This window comes from Oncorhynchus masou, chromosome 18 (assembly GCF_036934945.1).
Source record: "Oncorhynchus masou masou isolate Uvic2021 chromosome 18, UVic_Omas_1.1, whole genome shotgun sequence".
Taxonomy (NCBI): Eukaryota; Metazoa; Chordata; class Actinopteri; order Salmoniformes; family Salmonidae; genus Oncorhynchus; species Oncorhynchus masou.
In genome coordinates, this window is record NC_088229.1 from 679,614 (window position 1) to 693,410 (window position 13,797).

The 13,797-nt window shown below is 43.0% G+C and overlaps 1 protein-coding gene across 3 annotated transcripts in view; it reads left to right on the top strand.

Annotated features, from left to right (window-relative positions):
- tafazzin (tafazzin, phospholipid-lysophospholipid transacylase) overlaps positions 1 to 13,145 on the top strand; it is a 78,447-nt gene extending 65,302 nt beyond the window's left edge. For all 3 annotated transcript variants that reach the window (XM_064921961.1, XM_064921963.1, XM_064921962.1), the window contains one exon: positions 11,423 to 13,145. In XM_064921961.1, the coding sequence (XP_064778033.1) occupies positions 11,423 to 11,524 (102 nt within the window). In that variant the 3' untranslated portion in view covers positions 11,525 to 13,145. The remainder of the gene's footprint in view (positions 1 to 11,422) is intronic.
- The last annotated feature ends 652 nt before the right edge of the window (positions 13,146 to 13,797 follow it).

The following is a 13,797-nucleotide window of genomic DNA, read 5'->3' on the forward strand; positions in this document are numbered from 1 at the left end:
GTAAAGTTAAATCTAGACTTGGTTTCCTCTATCAGAAATCGCTCCTCTTTCACACCAGCTGCCAAACTAACCCTGATTCAGATGACCGTCCAACCCATGCTAGATTATGGAGACATCATTTATAGATCGGCAGGTAAGGGTGCCCCTCGAGTGGCTAGATATTCTTTACCATTCGGCCATCAGATTTGCCACAAATGCTCGTTATAGGACACATCACTGCACTCTATACTCCTCTGTAAACTGGTCATCTCTGTATACCTGTCGCAAGACCCACTGGTTGATGCTTATTTATAAAACCCTCTTAGGCCTCACTACCCCCTATCTGAGACATCTACTGCAGCCCTCATCCTCCACATACAACACACGTTCTGCCAGTCACATTCTGTTAAAGGTCCCCGAAGCACACACATCCCTGGTCGCTCCTCTTTTCAGTTCGCTGCAGCAACAAACACTCAAACTGGACAGTTTTATCTCAATCTCTTCATCCAAAGACTCTTACTGACAGTTGTGGCTGTTGTCTGTGCCCAATAATGTTTGTACCCTGTTTTGTGCTGCTACCATGTTGTGCTGTGCTGCTGCCATATTGTGTTGCTTCCATGTTGTTGACATGTTGTGCTGCTACCATGTTGTTGTCATGTTGTGCTGCTGCCATGTTGTATTGCTACCATGTTGTTGACATGTTGTGCTGCTGCCATGTTGTGTTGCTACCATGTTGTTGTCATGTTGTGTTGCCACCATGTTGTTGTCATGTTGTGTTGCTACCAGGTTGCTGCCATGTTGTCTTGCTACCATGTTGTTGTCATGTTGTGTTGCTACCATGTTGTTGTCATGTTGTGTTGCTACCATGTTGCTGACATGTTGTGTTGCTACCATGTTGTTGTCATGTTGTGTTGCTACCATGTTGTTGTCATGTTGTGTTGCTACCATGTTGTTGTCATGTTGTGTTGCTACCATGTTGTTGTCATGTTGTGTTGCTACCATGTTGTTGTCATGTTGTGTTGCTATGTTGTCTTAGGTCTCTCATTATGTAGTGTTGTGGTGTCTCTCTTTATGTAGTGTAGTGTTGTCTCTTTATGTAGTGTTGTGTTGTCTCTCTTTATGTAGTGTTGTGTTGTCTCTCTTTATGTAGTGTTGTCTCTCTTTATGTAGTGTAGTGTTGTCTCTCTTTATGTAGTGTAGTGTTGTCTCTCTTTATGTAGTGTTGTCTCTCTTTATGTAGTGTTGTCTCTCTTTATGTAGTGTAGTGTTGTCTCTATGTTGTGTTGGCTCTCTTTATGTAGTGTTGTGTTGTCTCTATGTAGTGTTGTGGTGTCTCTCTTTATGTAGTGTTGTCTCATTATGTAGTGTTGTCTCTCTTTATGTAGTGTTGTGGTCTCTCTTTATGTAGTGTTGTCTCTTTATGTAGTGTTGTGGTCTCTCTTTATGTTGTGGTCTCTCTTTATGTAGTGTAGTCTCTCTTTATGTAGTGTTGTCTCTATGTAGTGTTGTGTTGTCTCTATGTAGTGTTGTCTCTCTTTATGTAGTGTTGTGGTCTCTCTTTATGTAGTGTTGTGGTGTCTCTCTTTATGTAGTGTTGTCTCTCTTTATGTAGTGTTGTCTCTCTTTATGTAGTGTTGTCTCTCTTTATGTCGTGTTGTCTCTCTTTATGTAGTGTTGTCTCTCTTTATGTAGTGTTGTCTCTTTATGTAGTGTTGTCTCTCTTTATGTAGTGTTGTGTTGTCTCTCTTTATGTAGTGTTGTCTCTCATTATGTAGTGTTGTCTCTCTTTATGTAGTGTTGTCTCTCTTTATGTAGTGTTGTGGTCTCTCTTTATGTAGTGTTGTCTCTTTATGTAGTGTTGTCTCTCTTTATGTAGTGTTGTGTTGTCTCTCTTTATGTAGTGTTGTCTCTCATTATGTAGTGTTGTCTCTCTTTATGTAGTGTTGTGTTGTCTCTCTTTATGTAGTGTTGTCTCTCATTATGTAGTGTTGTCTCTCTTTATGTAGTGTTGTCTCTCTTTATGTAGTGTTGTGGTCTCTCTTTATGTAGTGTTGTCTCTCTTTATGTAGTGTTGTGTTGTCTCTCTTTATGTAGTGTTGTCTCTCATTATGTAGTGTTGTCTCTCTTTATGTAGTGTTGTCTCTCTTTATGTAGTGTTGTGGTCTCTCTTTATGTAGTGTTGTCTCTTTATGTAGTGTTGTCTCTCATTATGTAGTGTAGTGTTGTCTCTCTTTATGTAGTGTTGTCTCTCTTTATGTAGTGTGGTCTCTCTTTATGTAGTGTGGTCTCTCTTTATGTAGTGTTGTCTCTCTTTATGTAGTGTTGTCTCTCTTTATGTAGTGTTGTCTCTCTTTATGTAGTGTTGTCTCTCTTTATGTAGTGTTGTCTCTCTTTATGTAGTGTTGTCTCTCTTTATGTAGTGTAGTGTTGTCTCTCTTTATGTAGTGTAGTGTTGTCTCTCTTTATGTAGTGTTGTCTCTCTTTATGTAGTGTTGTCTCTCTTTATGTAGTGTTGTCTCTCTTTATGTAGTGTAGTGTTGTCTCTCTTTATGTTGTGTTGGCTCTCTTTATGTAGTGTTGTGTTGTCTCTATGTAGTGTTGTGGTGTCTCTCTTTATGTAGTGTTGTCTCATTATGTAGTGTTGTCTCTCTTTATGTAGTGTTGTGGTCTCTCTTTATGTAGTGTTGTCTCTTTATGTAGTGTTGTGGTCTCTCTTTATGTTGTGGTCTCTCTTTATGTAGTGTAGTCTCTCTTTATGTAGTGTTGTCTCTATGTAGTGTTGTGTTGTCTCTATGTAGTGTTGTCTCTCTTTATGTAGTGTTGTGGTCTCTCTTTATGTAGTGTTGTGGTGTCTCTCTTTATGTAGTGTTGTCTCTCTTTATGTAGTGTTGTCTCTCTTTATGTAGTGTTGTCTCTCTTTATGTCGTGTTGTCTCTCTTTATGTAGTGTTGTCTCTCTTTATGTAGTGTTGTCTCTTTATGTAGTGTTGTCTCTCTTTATGTAGTGTTGTGTTGTCTCTCTTTATGTAGTGTTGTCTCTCATTATGTAGTGTTGTCTCTCTTTATGTAGTGTTGTCTCTCTTTATGTAGTGTTGTGGTCTCTCTTTATGTAGTGTTGTCTCTTTATGTAGTGTTGTCTCTCTTTATGTAGTGTTGTGTTGTCTCTCTTTATGTAGTGTTGTCTCTCATTATGTAGTGTTGTCTCTCTTTATGTAGTGTTGTGTTGTCTCTCTTTATGTAGTGTTGTCTCTCATTATGTAGTGTTGTCTCTCTTTATGTAGTGTTGTCTCTCTTTATGTAGTGTGGTCTCTCTTTATGTAGTGTTGTCTCTCTTTATGTAGTGTAGTGTTGTCTCTCTTTATGTAGTGTTGTCTCTCTTTATGTAGTGTGGTCTCTCTTTATGTAGTGTTGTCTCTCTTTATGTAGTGTTGTCTCTCTTTATGTAGTGTTGTCTCTCTTTATGTAGTGTTGTCTCTCATTATGTAGTGTTGTCTCTCTTTATGTAGTGTTGTCTCTCTTTATGTAGTGTGGTCTCTCTTTATGTAGTGTTGTCTCTCTTTATGTAGTGTAGTGTTGTCTCTCTTTATGTAGTGTTGTCTCTCTTTATGTAGTGTGGTCTCTCTTTATGTAGTGTTGTCTCTCTTTATGTAGTGTTGTCTCTCTTTATGTAGTGTTGTCTCTCTTTATGTAGTGTTGTCTCTCTTTATGTAGTGTTGTCTCTCTTTATGTAGTGTTGTCTCTCTTTATGTAGTGTAGTGTTGTCTCTCTTTATGTAGTGTAGTGTTGTCTCTCTTTATGTTGTGTTGTCTCTCTTTATGTAGTGTTGTCTCTCTTTATGTAGTGTAGTGTTGTCTCTCTTTATGTTGTGTTGGCTCTCTTTATGTAGTGTTGTGTTGTCTCTATGTAGTGTTGTGGTGTCTCTCTTTATGTAGTGTTGTCTCATTATGTAGTGTTGTCTCTCTTTATGTAGTGTTGTGGTCTCTCTTTATGTTGTGGTCTCTCTTTATGTAGTGTTGTCTCTCTTTATGTAGTGTTGTCTCTCTTTATGTCGTGTTGTCTCTCTTTATGTAGTGTTGTGTTGTCTCTCTTTATGTAGTGTTGTCTCTCTTTATGTAGTGTTGTCTCTCTTTATGTAGTGTTGTGGTCTCTCTTTATGTAGTGTTGTCTCTCTTTATGTAGTGTTGTCTCTCTTTATGTAGTGTTGTGGTCTCTCTTTATGTAGTGTTGTGTTGTCTCTCTTTATGTAGTGTTGTCTCTTTATGTAGTGTTGTCTCTCTTTATGTAGTGTTGTCTCTCTTTATGTAGTGTTGTCTCTCTTGTCGTGATGTGTTTTTTGTCGTATATTTCTATTTAATTTATTTTTACACCGAGCCCCCATCCCCGCAGGAGGCCTTTTGGTAGGCCATCATTGTAAATAAGAATTTGTTCTTAACTGGCTTGCTTACTTAAATAAAAAATCTAAAGAAATGTTCACTCTGTCAATTAGGTTAGTATTGTGGATTAACTACAATGTTGTTGAACCATCCACAGTTTTCTCCTATCACAGCCATTTAACTCTGTAACTGTTTTAAAGTCACCATTGGCCTCATGGTGAAATCCCTGAGTGGTTTCCTTCCTCTCCAGCAACTGGGTTAGGAAGGACGCTTGTGTCTTTGTAGTGACTGGGTTTAATTAATAACTTCAACATGTTCAAAGGAATATTCTGTCTGCTTTTTACATTTTTACCCATCTACCAATAGGTCCCCTTCTTTGCGAGGCTTTGGAAACCCCCCTGATCTTTGTGCTCGAATCTGTGCCTTAAATTCCATGCTCGACTGAGGGACCTTACAGATAATTGTATGTGTGGGACGAGGTTACTTTTAAGAACCCCTGTTGATTCTTTAGAGTCTAAGACGTTGGTGGAGGGGTGGTGCTAAACTGACATGTTTTAAGACGGTCATACTATGGATCATTTAGCCATTTGATTTAGAATGTTAGGACACCTTTAGGTATGAAAAATAAACAACAATGATTTGATAAAATATAGAATTTTGGCATTTAAATATTACTACATTGAAGAACTCATTATTAATGGTGATAAGGACAGTAAATGATACATCCAAAGACAACATTCTGAAGTAAATCTACACATATTTAACCCCATATATTTGAGTTGACACAAAACAACCTTCATATTTCCATTTGCTTTTTAAAAACTGGTTACCTTCAGATGAGTCCTGTCGTAGAGCAAACCAGAGAAAACCACCGTGTTCCCCTTTCCATAGAAAGGTCATGGGTCATAATAGTTTGTAGGTCAAACCGTTCGGACGCTACAGACGTCGTCTCTAACTATGTCACCTTTCACAGCAGATGCGGAAGTGCGTGGATTGAGACGAATCCCCAAAAGATATCTCTCTAGATTAAATTGACAGATTTTGATGGGGAATGTGACGGTGCGTCTATTATTACACACAGAGTAAATCCACGCAACTTATTATGTGACTTGTTAAGTACATTTTTACTCCTGAACTTATTTAGGTTTTCCAAAATAAAGGGGTTGAATATTTAAAACATTTCAGCTTTTCATTTCTAATTAATTTCAAAACATTTCATAAAACATAATTCCACTTTGACATTATGGGGTATTGTGTGTAAGCCAGTGTCGTGTTTCTGTTTTCTTTGGAATCCATTTTAAATTCAGCCGGTAACACAACCATGTGGAAAACATCTAGGAGTGTGAGAACTTCCTTTGCCCACCAGCAGGCAAATCAAATGTGATGTTCGCTCTGGCATCTTCCCCAATATTTAGAAACAAGGACTGATCGCACCAATCCACAAAAGTGGAGACATTCAACCCCAATACCTACTCTGGGATATGCATCAACAGCAACCTTGGGTAAATCCTCTTTAACAGCAGACTCCTACATTTCCTCAGTGAGTAAATGTCAAATTGGCTTTTTACCAAAATGGGCGGCAGGTAGCCTGGTGGTTAGAGCGTTGGACTAGTAACCAGCAGGTAGCCTAGTGGTTAGAGCGTTGGGGCGTCAGGTAGCCTAGTGGTTAGAGTGTTGGGCCAGTAACCAGCAGGTAGCCTAGTGGTTAGGGCGTTGGGTCAGTAACCAGCAGGTAGCCTAGTGGTTAGAGCGTTGGGTCAGTAACCAGCAGGTAGCCTAGTGGATAGAGGCAGGTAGCCTAGTGGTTAGAGGCAGGTAGCCTAGTGGTTAGAGCGTTGGACTAGTAACCGGCAGGTAGCCTGGTGGTTAGAGCGTTGGACTAGTAACCGCAGGTAGCCTAGTGGTTAGAGCGTAGGGGCGTCAGGTAGCCTAGTGGTTAGAGCGTTGGACTAGTAACCGGCAGGTAGCCTAGTGGTTAGATGCAGGTAGCCTGGTGGTTAGAGCGTTGGACTAGTAACCGGCAGGTAGCCTAGTGGTTAGAGCGTAGGGGCGTCAGGTAGCCTAGTGGTTAGAGAGTTGGACTAGTAACCGGCAGGTAGCCTAGTGGTTAGAGCGTTGGACTAGTAACCAGCAGGTAGCCTAGTGGTTAGAGCGTTGGACTAGTAACCGGCATGTAGCCTAGTGGTTAGATGCAGGTAGCCTGGTGGTTAGAGCGTTGGACTAGTAACCAGCAGTTAGCCTAGTGGTTAGAGAGTTGGACTAGTAACCGGCAGATTTAGAGCGTTGGACTAGTAACCGGCAGGTAGCCTAGTGGTTAGAGCGTAGGGGCGTCAGGTAACGTAGTGGTTAGAGAGTTGGACTAGTAACCAGCAGGTAGCCTAGTGGTTAGAGAGTTGGACTAGTAACCAGCAGGTAGCCTAGTGGTTAGAGAGTTGGACTAGTAACCGGCAGGTAGCCTAGTGGTTAGAGCGTAGGGGCGTCAGGTAGCCTAGTGGTTAGAGCGTAGGGGCGTCAGGTAGCCTAGTGGTTAGAGAGTTGGACTAGTAACTGGCAGATAGCCTAGTGGTTAGAGCGTTGGACTAGTAACCAGCAGGTAGCCTGGTGGTTAGAGCGTTGGACTAGTAACCGGCAGGTAGCCTAGTGGTTAGAGGCAGGTAGCCTAGTGGTTAGAGCGTTGGACTAGTAACCGGCAGGTAGCCTAGTGGTTAGAGGCAGGTAGCCTAGTGGTTAGAGCATTGGACTAGTAACCAGCAGGTAGCCTAGTGGTTAGAGTGTTGGACTAGTAACCAGCAGGTAGCCTGGTGGTTAGAGCGTTGGACTAGTAACCAGCAGGTAGCCTCGTGGTTAGAGCATTGGACTAGTTACCAGCAGGTAGCCTAGTGGTTAGAGGCAGGTAACCTAGTGGTTAGAGCGTTGGACTAGTAACCAGCAGGTAGCCTAGTGGTTAGAGGCAGGTAGCCTAGTGGTTAGAGCGTTGGACTAGTAACCAGCAGGTAGCCTAGTGGTTAGAGGCAGGTAGCCTAGTGGTTAGAGGCAGGTAGCCTAGTGGTTAGAGGCAGGTAGCCTAGTGGTTAGAGGCAGGTAGCCTAGTGGTTAGAGCGTTGGACAAGTAACCAGCAGGTAGCCTAGTGGTTAGAGGCAGGTAGCCTAGTGGTTAGAGGCAGGTAGCCTAGTGGTTAGAGGCAGGTAGCCTAGTGGTTAGAGCGTAGGGGCGTCAGGTAGCCTAGTGGTTAGAGCATTGGACTAGTAACCAGCAGGTAGCCTAGTGGTTAGAGTGTTGGACTAGTAACCAGCAGGTAGCCTGGTGGTTAGAGCGTTGGACTAGTAACCAGCAGGTAGCCTCGTGGTTAGAGCATTGGACTAGTTACCAGCAGGTAGCCTAGTGGTTAGAGGCAGGTAGCCTAGTGGTTAGAGCGTTGGACTAGTAACCAGCAGGTAGCCTAGTGGTTAGAGGCAGGTAGCCTAGTGGTTAGAGGCAGGTAGCCTAGTGGTTAGAGGCAGGTAGCCTAGTGGTTAGAGGCAGGTAGCCTAGTGGTTAGAGCGTTGGACAAGTAACCAGCAGGTAGCCTAGTGGTTAGAGGCAGGTAGCCTAGTGGTTAGAGGCAGGTAGCCTAGTGGTTAGAGGCAGGTAGCCTAGTGGTTAGAGCGTTGGACTAGTAACCGGCAGGTAGCCTAGTGGCTAGAGGCAGGTAGCCTAGTGGCTAGAGGCAGGTAGACTAGTGGCTAGAGGCAGGTAGCCTAGTGGTTAGAGGCAGGTAGCCTAGTGGTTAGAGGCAGGTAGCCTAGTGGTTAGAGCGTTGGACTAGTAACCGAAAGATTGCAAGTTCCCATCCCTGAGCTGACAAGGTACAAATCTGTCGCTCTGCCCCTGAACAAGGCAGTTAACCCACTGTTCCTAGGCCAGTTTACCCACTGTTCCTAGGCCAGTTAACCCACTGTTCCTAGACCAGTTAACCCACTGTTCCTAGACCAGTTAACCCACTGTTCCTAGGCCGTCATTGAAAATAAGAATTTGTGCTTAAATGACTTAAAAAATACCCTACAACAGACCACGTATTCACCCTGTACATCCGAATCTGACAAACAAACCAAACCAAATTTTCTTGCAATTATATATATTTTGCCATGTTTAAATGTGTGTTTGTGATATTTGAGTGACAAAAAATTAGGTTAGGTTAAAAAAAACTAACTATAAAAACGGTAGCTGGCATGTTGATCTGGACATTTTCTGAGAAGTTATACATATCTTTAAGGTCTGTAATGACTGACATGAGGAACTGACGATGTACTACCCAATATAGAAATATCACCTTGTGGATTCTACTGTTACAACTTTAAAGAGTAAGTTTAAATTTGTTTTTTAAATGTAACCTTTATTTAACTAGGCAAGTCAGTTCATATTTCATATTTTCAGTAATGGCCTACCGGGGAACAGCGGGTTAACTGCCTCGTTCAGGGGCAGAACAACAGATTTTTACCTTGTCAGCTCAGGGATTCGATTTCGGTTCCTGCCCCTACACTCTAACCACTAGGCTACCTGCCGCCCCTACACTCTAACCACTAGGCTACCTGCCGCCCCTACACTCTAACCACTAGGCTACCTGCCGCCCCTACACTCTAACCACTAGGCTACCCTGCCACCTCTACACTCTAACCACTAGGCTACCTGCCACCTCTACACTCTAACCACTAGGCTACCTGCCACCTCTACACTCTAACCACTAGGCTACCTGCCGCCCCTACACTCTAACCACTAGGCTACCTGCCACCTCTACACTCTCACCACTAGGCTACCTGCCGCCCCTACACTCTAACCACTAGGCTACCCTGCCGCCTCTACACTCTAACCACTAGGCTACCCTGCCACCTCTACACTCTAACCACTAGGCTACCCTGCCTCCTCTACACTCTAACCACTAGGCTACCCTGCCACCTCTACACTCTAACCACTAGGCTACCCTGCCTCCTCTACACTCTCACCACTAGGCTACCTGCCGCCCCTACACTCTAACCACTAGGCTACCCTGCCGCCTCTACACTCTAACCACTAGGCTACCCTGCCACCTCTACACTCTAACCACTAGGCTACCCTGCCTCCTCTACACTCTAACCACTAGGCTACCCTGCCGCCTCTACACTCTAACCACTAGGCTACCTGCCTCCTCTACACTCTAACCACTAGGCTACCTGCCGCCCCTACACTCTAACCACTAGGCTACCTGCCTCCTCTACACTCTAACCACTAGGCTACTAGGCTACCTGCCGCCCCATGAGTAAGTTTAAAGCCCTAAGCCCCTCAGTTTGAGCACATCAGCGCCACAGGTGACTTCCACACAGTTGTGAATGATCTGAGAGACGAAGGGCCTTCCATGCCATCAAAAGGAACTGAAGTTCAACATACTAATTAGGATCTGGCTGAAAATACCTGAATCAGTTATAGAACCCATTGACCTTTATGTTGTGAGGTGTGGAGTCCGCTCACCATTTCAACAGATAAAAATACACCTTGTGGAAGAGCGGGGACTGTGAAGTAACAAAAACATAGTCACAATAACATACACCCTATACACACGTACACATGGATTTAGTTCTGTAGATATATGATAGTGGAGTTGGGGCCTGAGGGCACACACTTAATGTGTTGTGAAATCTGTTGTGAATGTAATGTTTTTAAAATTGTATAACTGCCTTAATGTTGCTGGGTCCCAGAAAGAGTAGCTGCTGCCTTGGCAGGGACTGATGGGGATCCATAATAAACCCCAGGAAGAGTAGCTGCTGATGGGGATCCATAATAAACCGCAGGAAGAGTAGCTGCTGGCTTGACAGGAACTAATGGGGATCCATAATAAACCCCAGGAAGAGTAGCTGCTGCCTTGGCAGGAACTAATGGGGATCCATAATAAACCCCAGGAAGAGTAGCTGCTGCCTTGGCAGGAACTAATGGGGATCCAAAATAAACCCCAGGAAGAGTAGCTGCTGCCTTGACAGGAACTAATGGGGATCCATAATAAACCCCAGGAAGAGTAGCTGCTGCCTTGACAGGAACTAATGGGGATCCATAGTAAATGAAAATACCAACCAAGAACTCACAAAATGGGACAAACACCAAATGTAGATTTTGCATGCAGAATTCCGCAAAAACATTCCCAGTGTACAACACAAAACCCCAAATAGGACTGTGAAGTTACACAAACACAAAACCACCAATAGTGCAGAGTAGAATTAGTACGAATTTTGCCCGTTAATTAGCAAAATCCAGAAAATAAACGTTAAATTCTAAAACAAACTAAAAGGAAGTGATTCCTAAACCTTCTTTAGTAAAGCCCCGACCTACAGAGAGATTCCCCTCAGCCAGCAACACAGAGCCCCAGGACAGCAACACAATTAGACCCAAACCATGAGAAAACAAAAAGATAATTACTTGACACATTGGAAAGAATTAACAACAAACAGAGCAAACTAGAATGCTAGTTGGCCCTACACAGAGAATACACAGCGGCAGAATACCTGACCACTGTGACTGACCCAAACTTATGGAAAGCTTTGACTATGTACAGACTCAGTGAGCGTAGCCTTGCTATTGAGAAAGGCCGCCGTAGGCAGACATGGCTCTCAAGAGAAGACAGGCTATGTGCTCACTGCCCACAAAATGAGGTGGAAACTGAGCTGCACTTCCTAACCTCCTGACAAATGTCTGAGCATATTAGAGAGACTTCCATGAAGAGATGAGTCTTCAGTAAGGACTTAAAGGTTGAGACCGAGTTTGTGTCTCTGACATGGGTAGGCAGACCGTTCCATAAAAATGGAGCTCTATAGGAGAAATCCCTGCCTCCAGCTGTTTGCTTAGAAATTCTAGGGACAATTAGGAGGCCTGCGTCTTGTGACCGTAGCGTACGTGTAGGTATGTTAGGCAGGACCAAATCAGAGAGATAGGTAGGAACAAGCCCATGTAATGCTTTGTAGGTTAGCAGTAAAACCTTGAAATCAGCCCTTGCTTTGACAGGAAGCCAGTGTAGGGAGGCTAGCACTGCAGTAATATGATCACATTTTTGGTTCTACTCCATCACACAGATGGAGATGAGGAAGGCCCTGACAGATTCCATCCAGGAGGAGTTTCGTAGCCTGCGGACCAAGGCTGAGGCTCTCCACCAGAGGGTACAGACCACTACCTGAGCCCCAGGCTCCAGCCCGGCCTCCACACCTGACCCTACCCTAACCTCAGGGTACCAACTCAATATGGAGTGGACAAAGAGACTGACTGTATACACACACACACACAAACAGGAAACTAGATTCACACACACACACAAACAGGAAACTAGATTCACACACACACACAAACAGGAAACTAGATTCACACACACACCACACACACACAGGAAACTAGATTCACACACACACAAACAGGAAACTAGATTCACACACACACACACAGGAAACTAGATTCACACACACACCACACACACACAGGAAACTAGATTCACACACACAGACACAAACAGGAAACTAGATTCACACACACACAAACAGGAAACTAGATTCACACACACACACACAAACAGGAAACTAGATTCACACACACACAAACAGGAAACTAGATTCACACACACACAAACAGGAAACTAGATTCACACACACACAAACAGGAAACTAGATTCACACACACACAAACAGGAAACTGGATTCACACACACACAAACAGGAAACTAGATTCACACACACACAAACAGGAAACTAGATTCACACACACACACACACAGGAAACTAGATTCACACACACACAAACAGGAAACTGGATTCACACACACACAAACAGGAAACTAGATTCACACACACACACCTGTGCCTCATAGTGTGTGCAGTCCAACCTGCTGTCTGATAAACCAGTGGTCACCAATGTGATAATTGCAAGGAGTATCCTGCTATGCACCTCAAAAATCATTCAGTCAACATACAGGCAACGTTGAGAAAACATTGTTCTTTGCTTCATGTTTGAAACCAATTCAACGGGAATGTCCATAGAGCCAATGTTGTGTTTTACAGGCATTTTATCAACCGTCCAGTTCCCTCCCGTGTTATGAAGTCACATGACACTCACCTCTGTCCCCACGGTAACAGCAGAACTATGAGTAGTAGAGAAGTGTGGTTCTCACGGTAACAACAGAACTATGAGTAGTAGAGAAGTGTGGTTCTCATGGTAACAGCAGAACTATGAGTAGTAGAGAAGTGTGGTTCTCATGGTAACAGCAGAACTATGAGTAGTAGAGAAGTGTGGTTCTCATGGTAACAGCAGAACTATGAGTAGTAGAGAAGTGTGGTTCTCATGGTAACAGCAGAACTATGAGTAGTAGAGAAGTGTGGTTCTCATGGTAACAGCAGAACTATGAGTAGTAGAGAAGTGTGGTTCTCATGGTAACAGCAGAACTATGAGTAGTAGAGAAGTGAAATGTGGTTCTGATCCTCTGGCAGCTTAGCAGGAACTGACTTATACAGCCAGGAAAAACTACGGGTCCTAATCACAAATCCTTTCACTTTGTGCCCTCAATCTCTCTCTCTATTGCACTCCGTTTCTCTTCCGTTGTCCATCTCTCTCTGTTTCTCTCCCGTTCTCCATCTCTGTTTCTCTCCCGTTCTCCATCTCTCTCTGTTTCTCTCCCGTTCTCCATCTCTCTCACCTGATCCTTCCTGTTGTACTGTTATCCTCGGTTCAGTCATCTCTGATCTCTATTGATTACATATATATTACTGTGATTGAAACAATGCCACCAATAAAGTACTGCCTTTTGTTAATTTCTGATGTCTGTATTGTAGGAATGCTGTTAGGAGTAATGACTTGGGCAGGTGAGTTTGGACATCAGTGAATCATGAAAGACATTGAAGGACTATTTTGTCACACTCACCTTTCCTACAGACAATTAGGATCAATTAAAGTGATGTGCCACGTTATTTGGTATAATGTTTTGCTCTACAGTTTACCCACCTTTTGCAGAAAAATGTATTGAAAGTATAGGGAGTGTTACTTCATCAGTTTACCACTACATAACTAAACCAACACACATTCCCTCTAAAATCAAAGAGTATTTGTTCAATCTGAATATTTGACAAACCTAACATAATACATTGGACTTGTTTGAGGCGAAAGCATCTACTACAGCTGAAAATCAGACACAGATGTGGTTTTCCAACAGCAAAGCTCAGAGCACTATGGCAGTGTTGCCATTGTTTATAAAAGTGTCTCTTTATAATGATGAAATAAACATGTCTCCAACACCCATCACACTCAAACTGAAAATATATGTGTACATTTTACAATCAATTTGTTAAGTTTTAAATATCCACATTAATTGCAGCAAAGTTGGTTTTGGTTTCAGTCATGTATATGGTCACGTTCACATGGGTCCAAAAATAATAATAATTGATAATTGGTTGACAATAGAGCCCCCCAC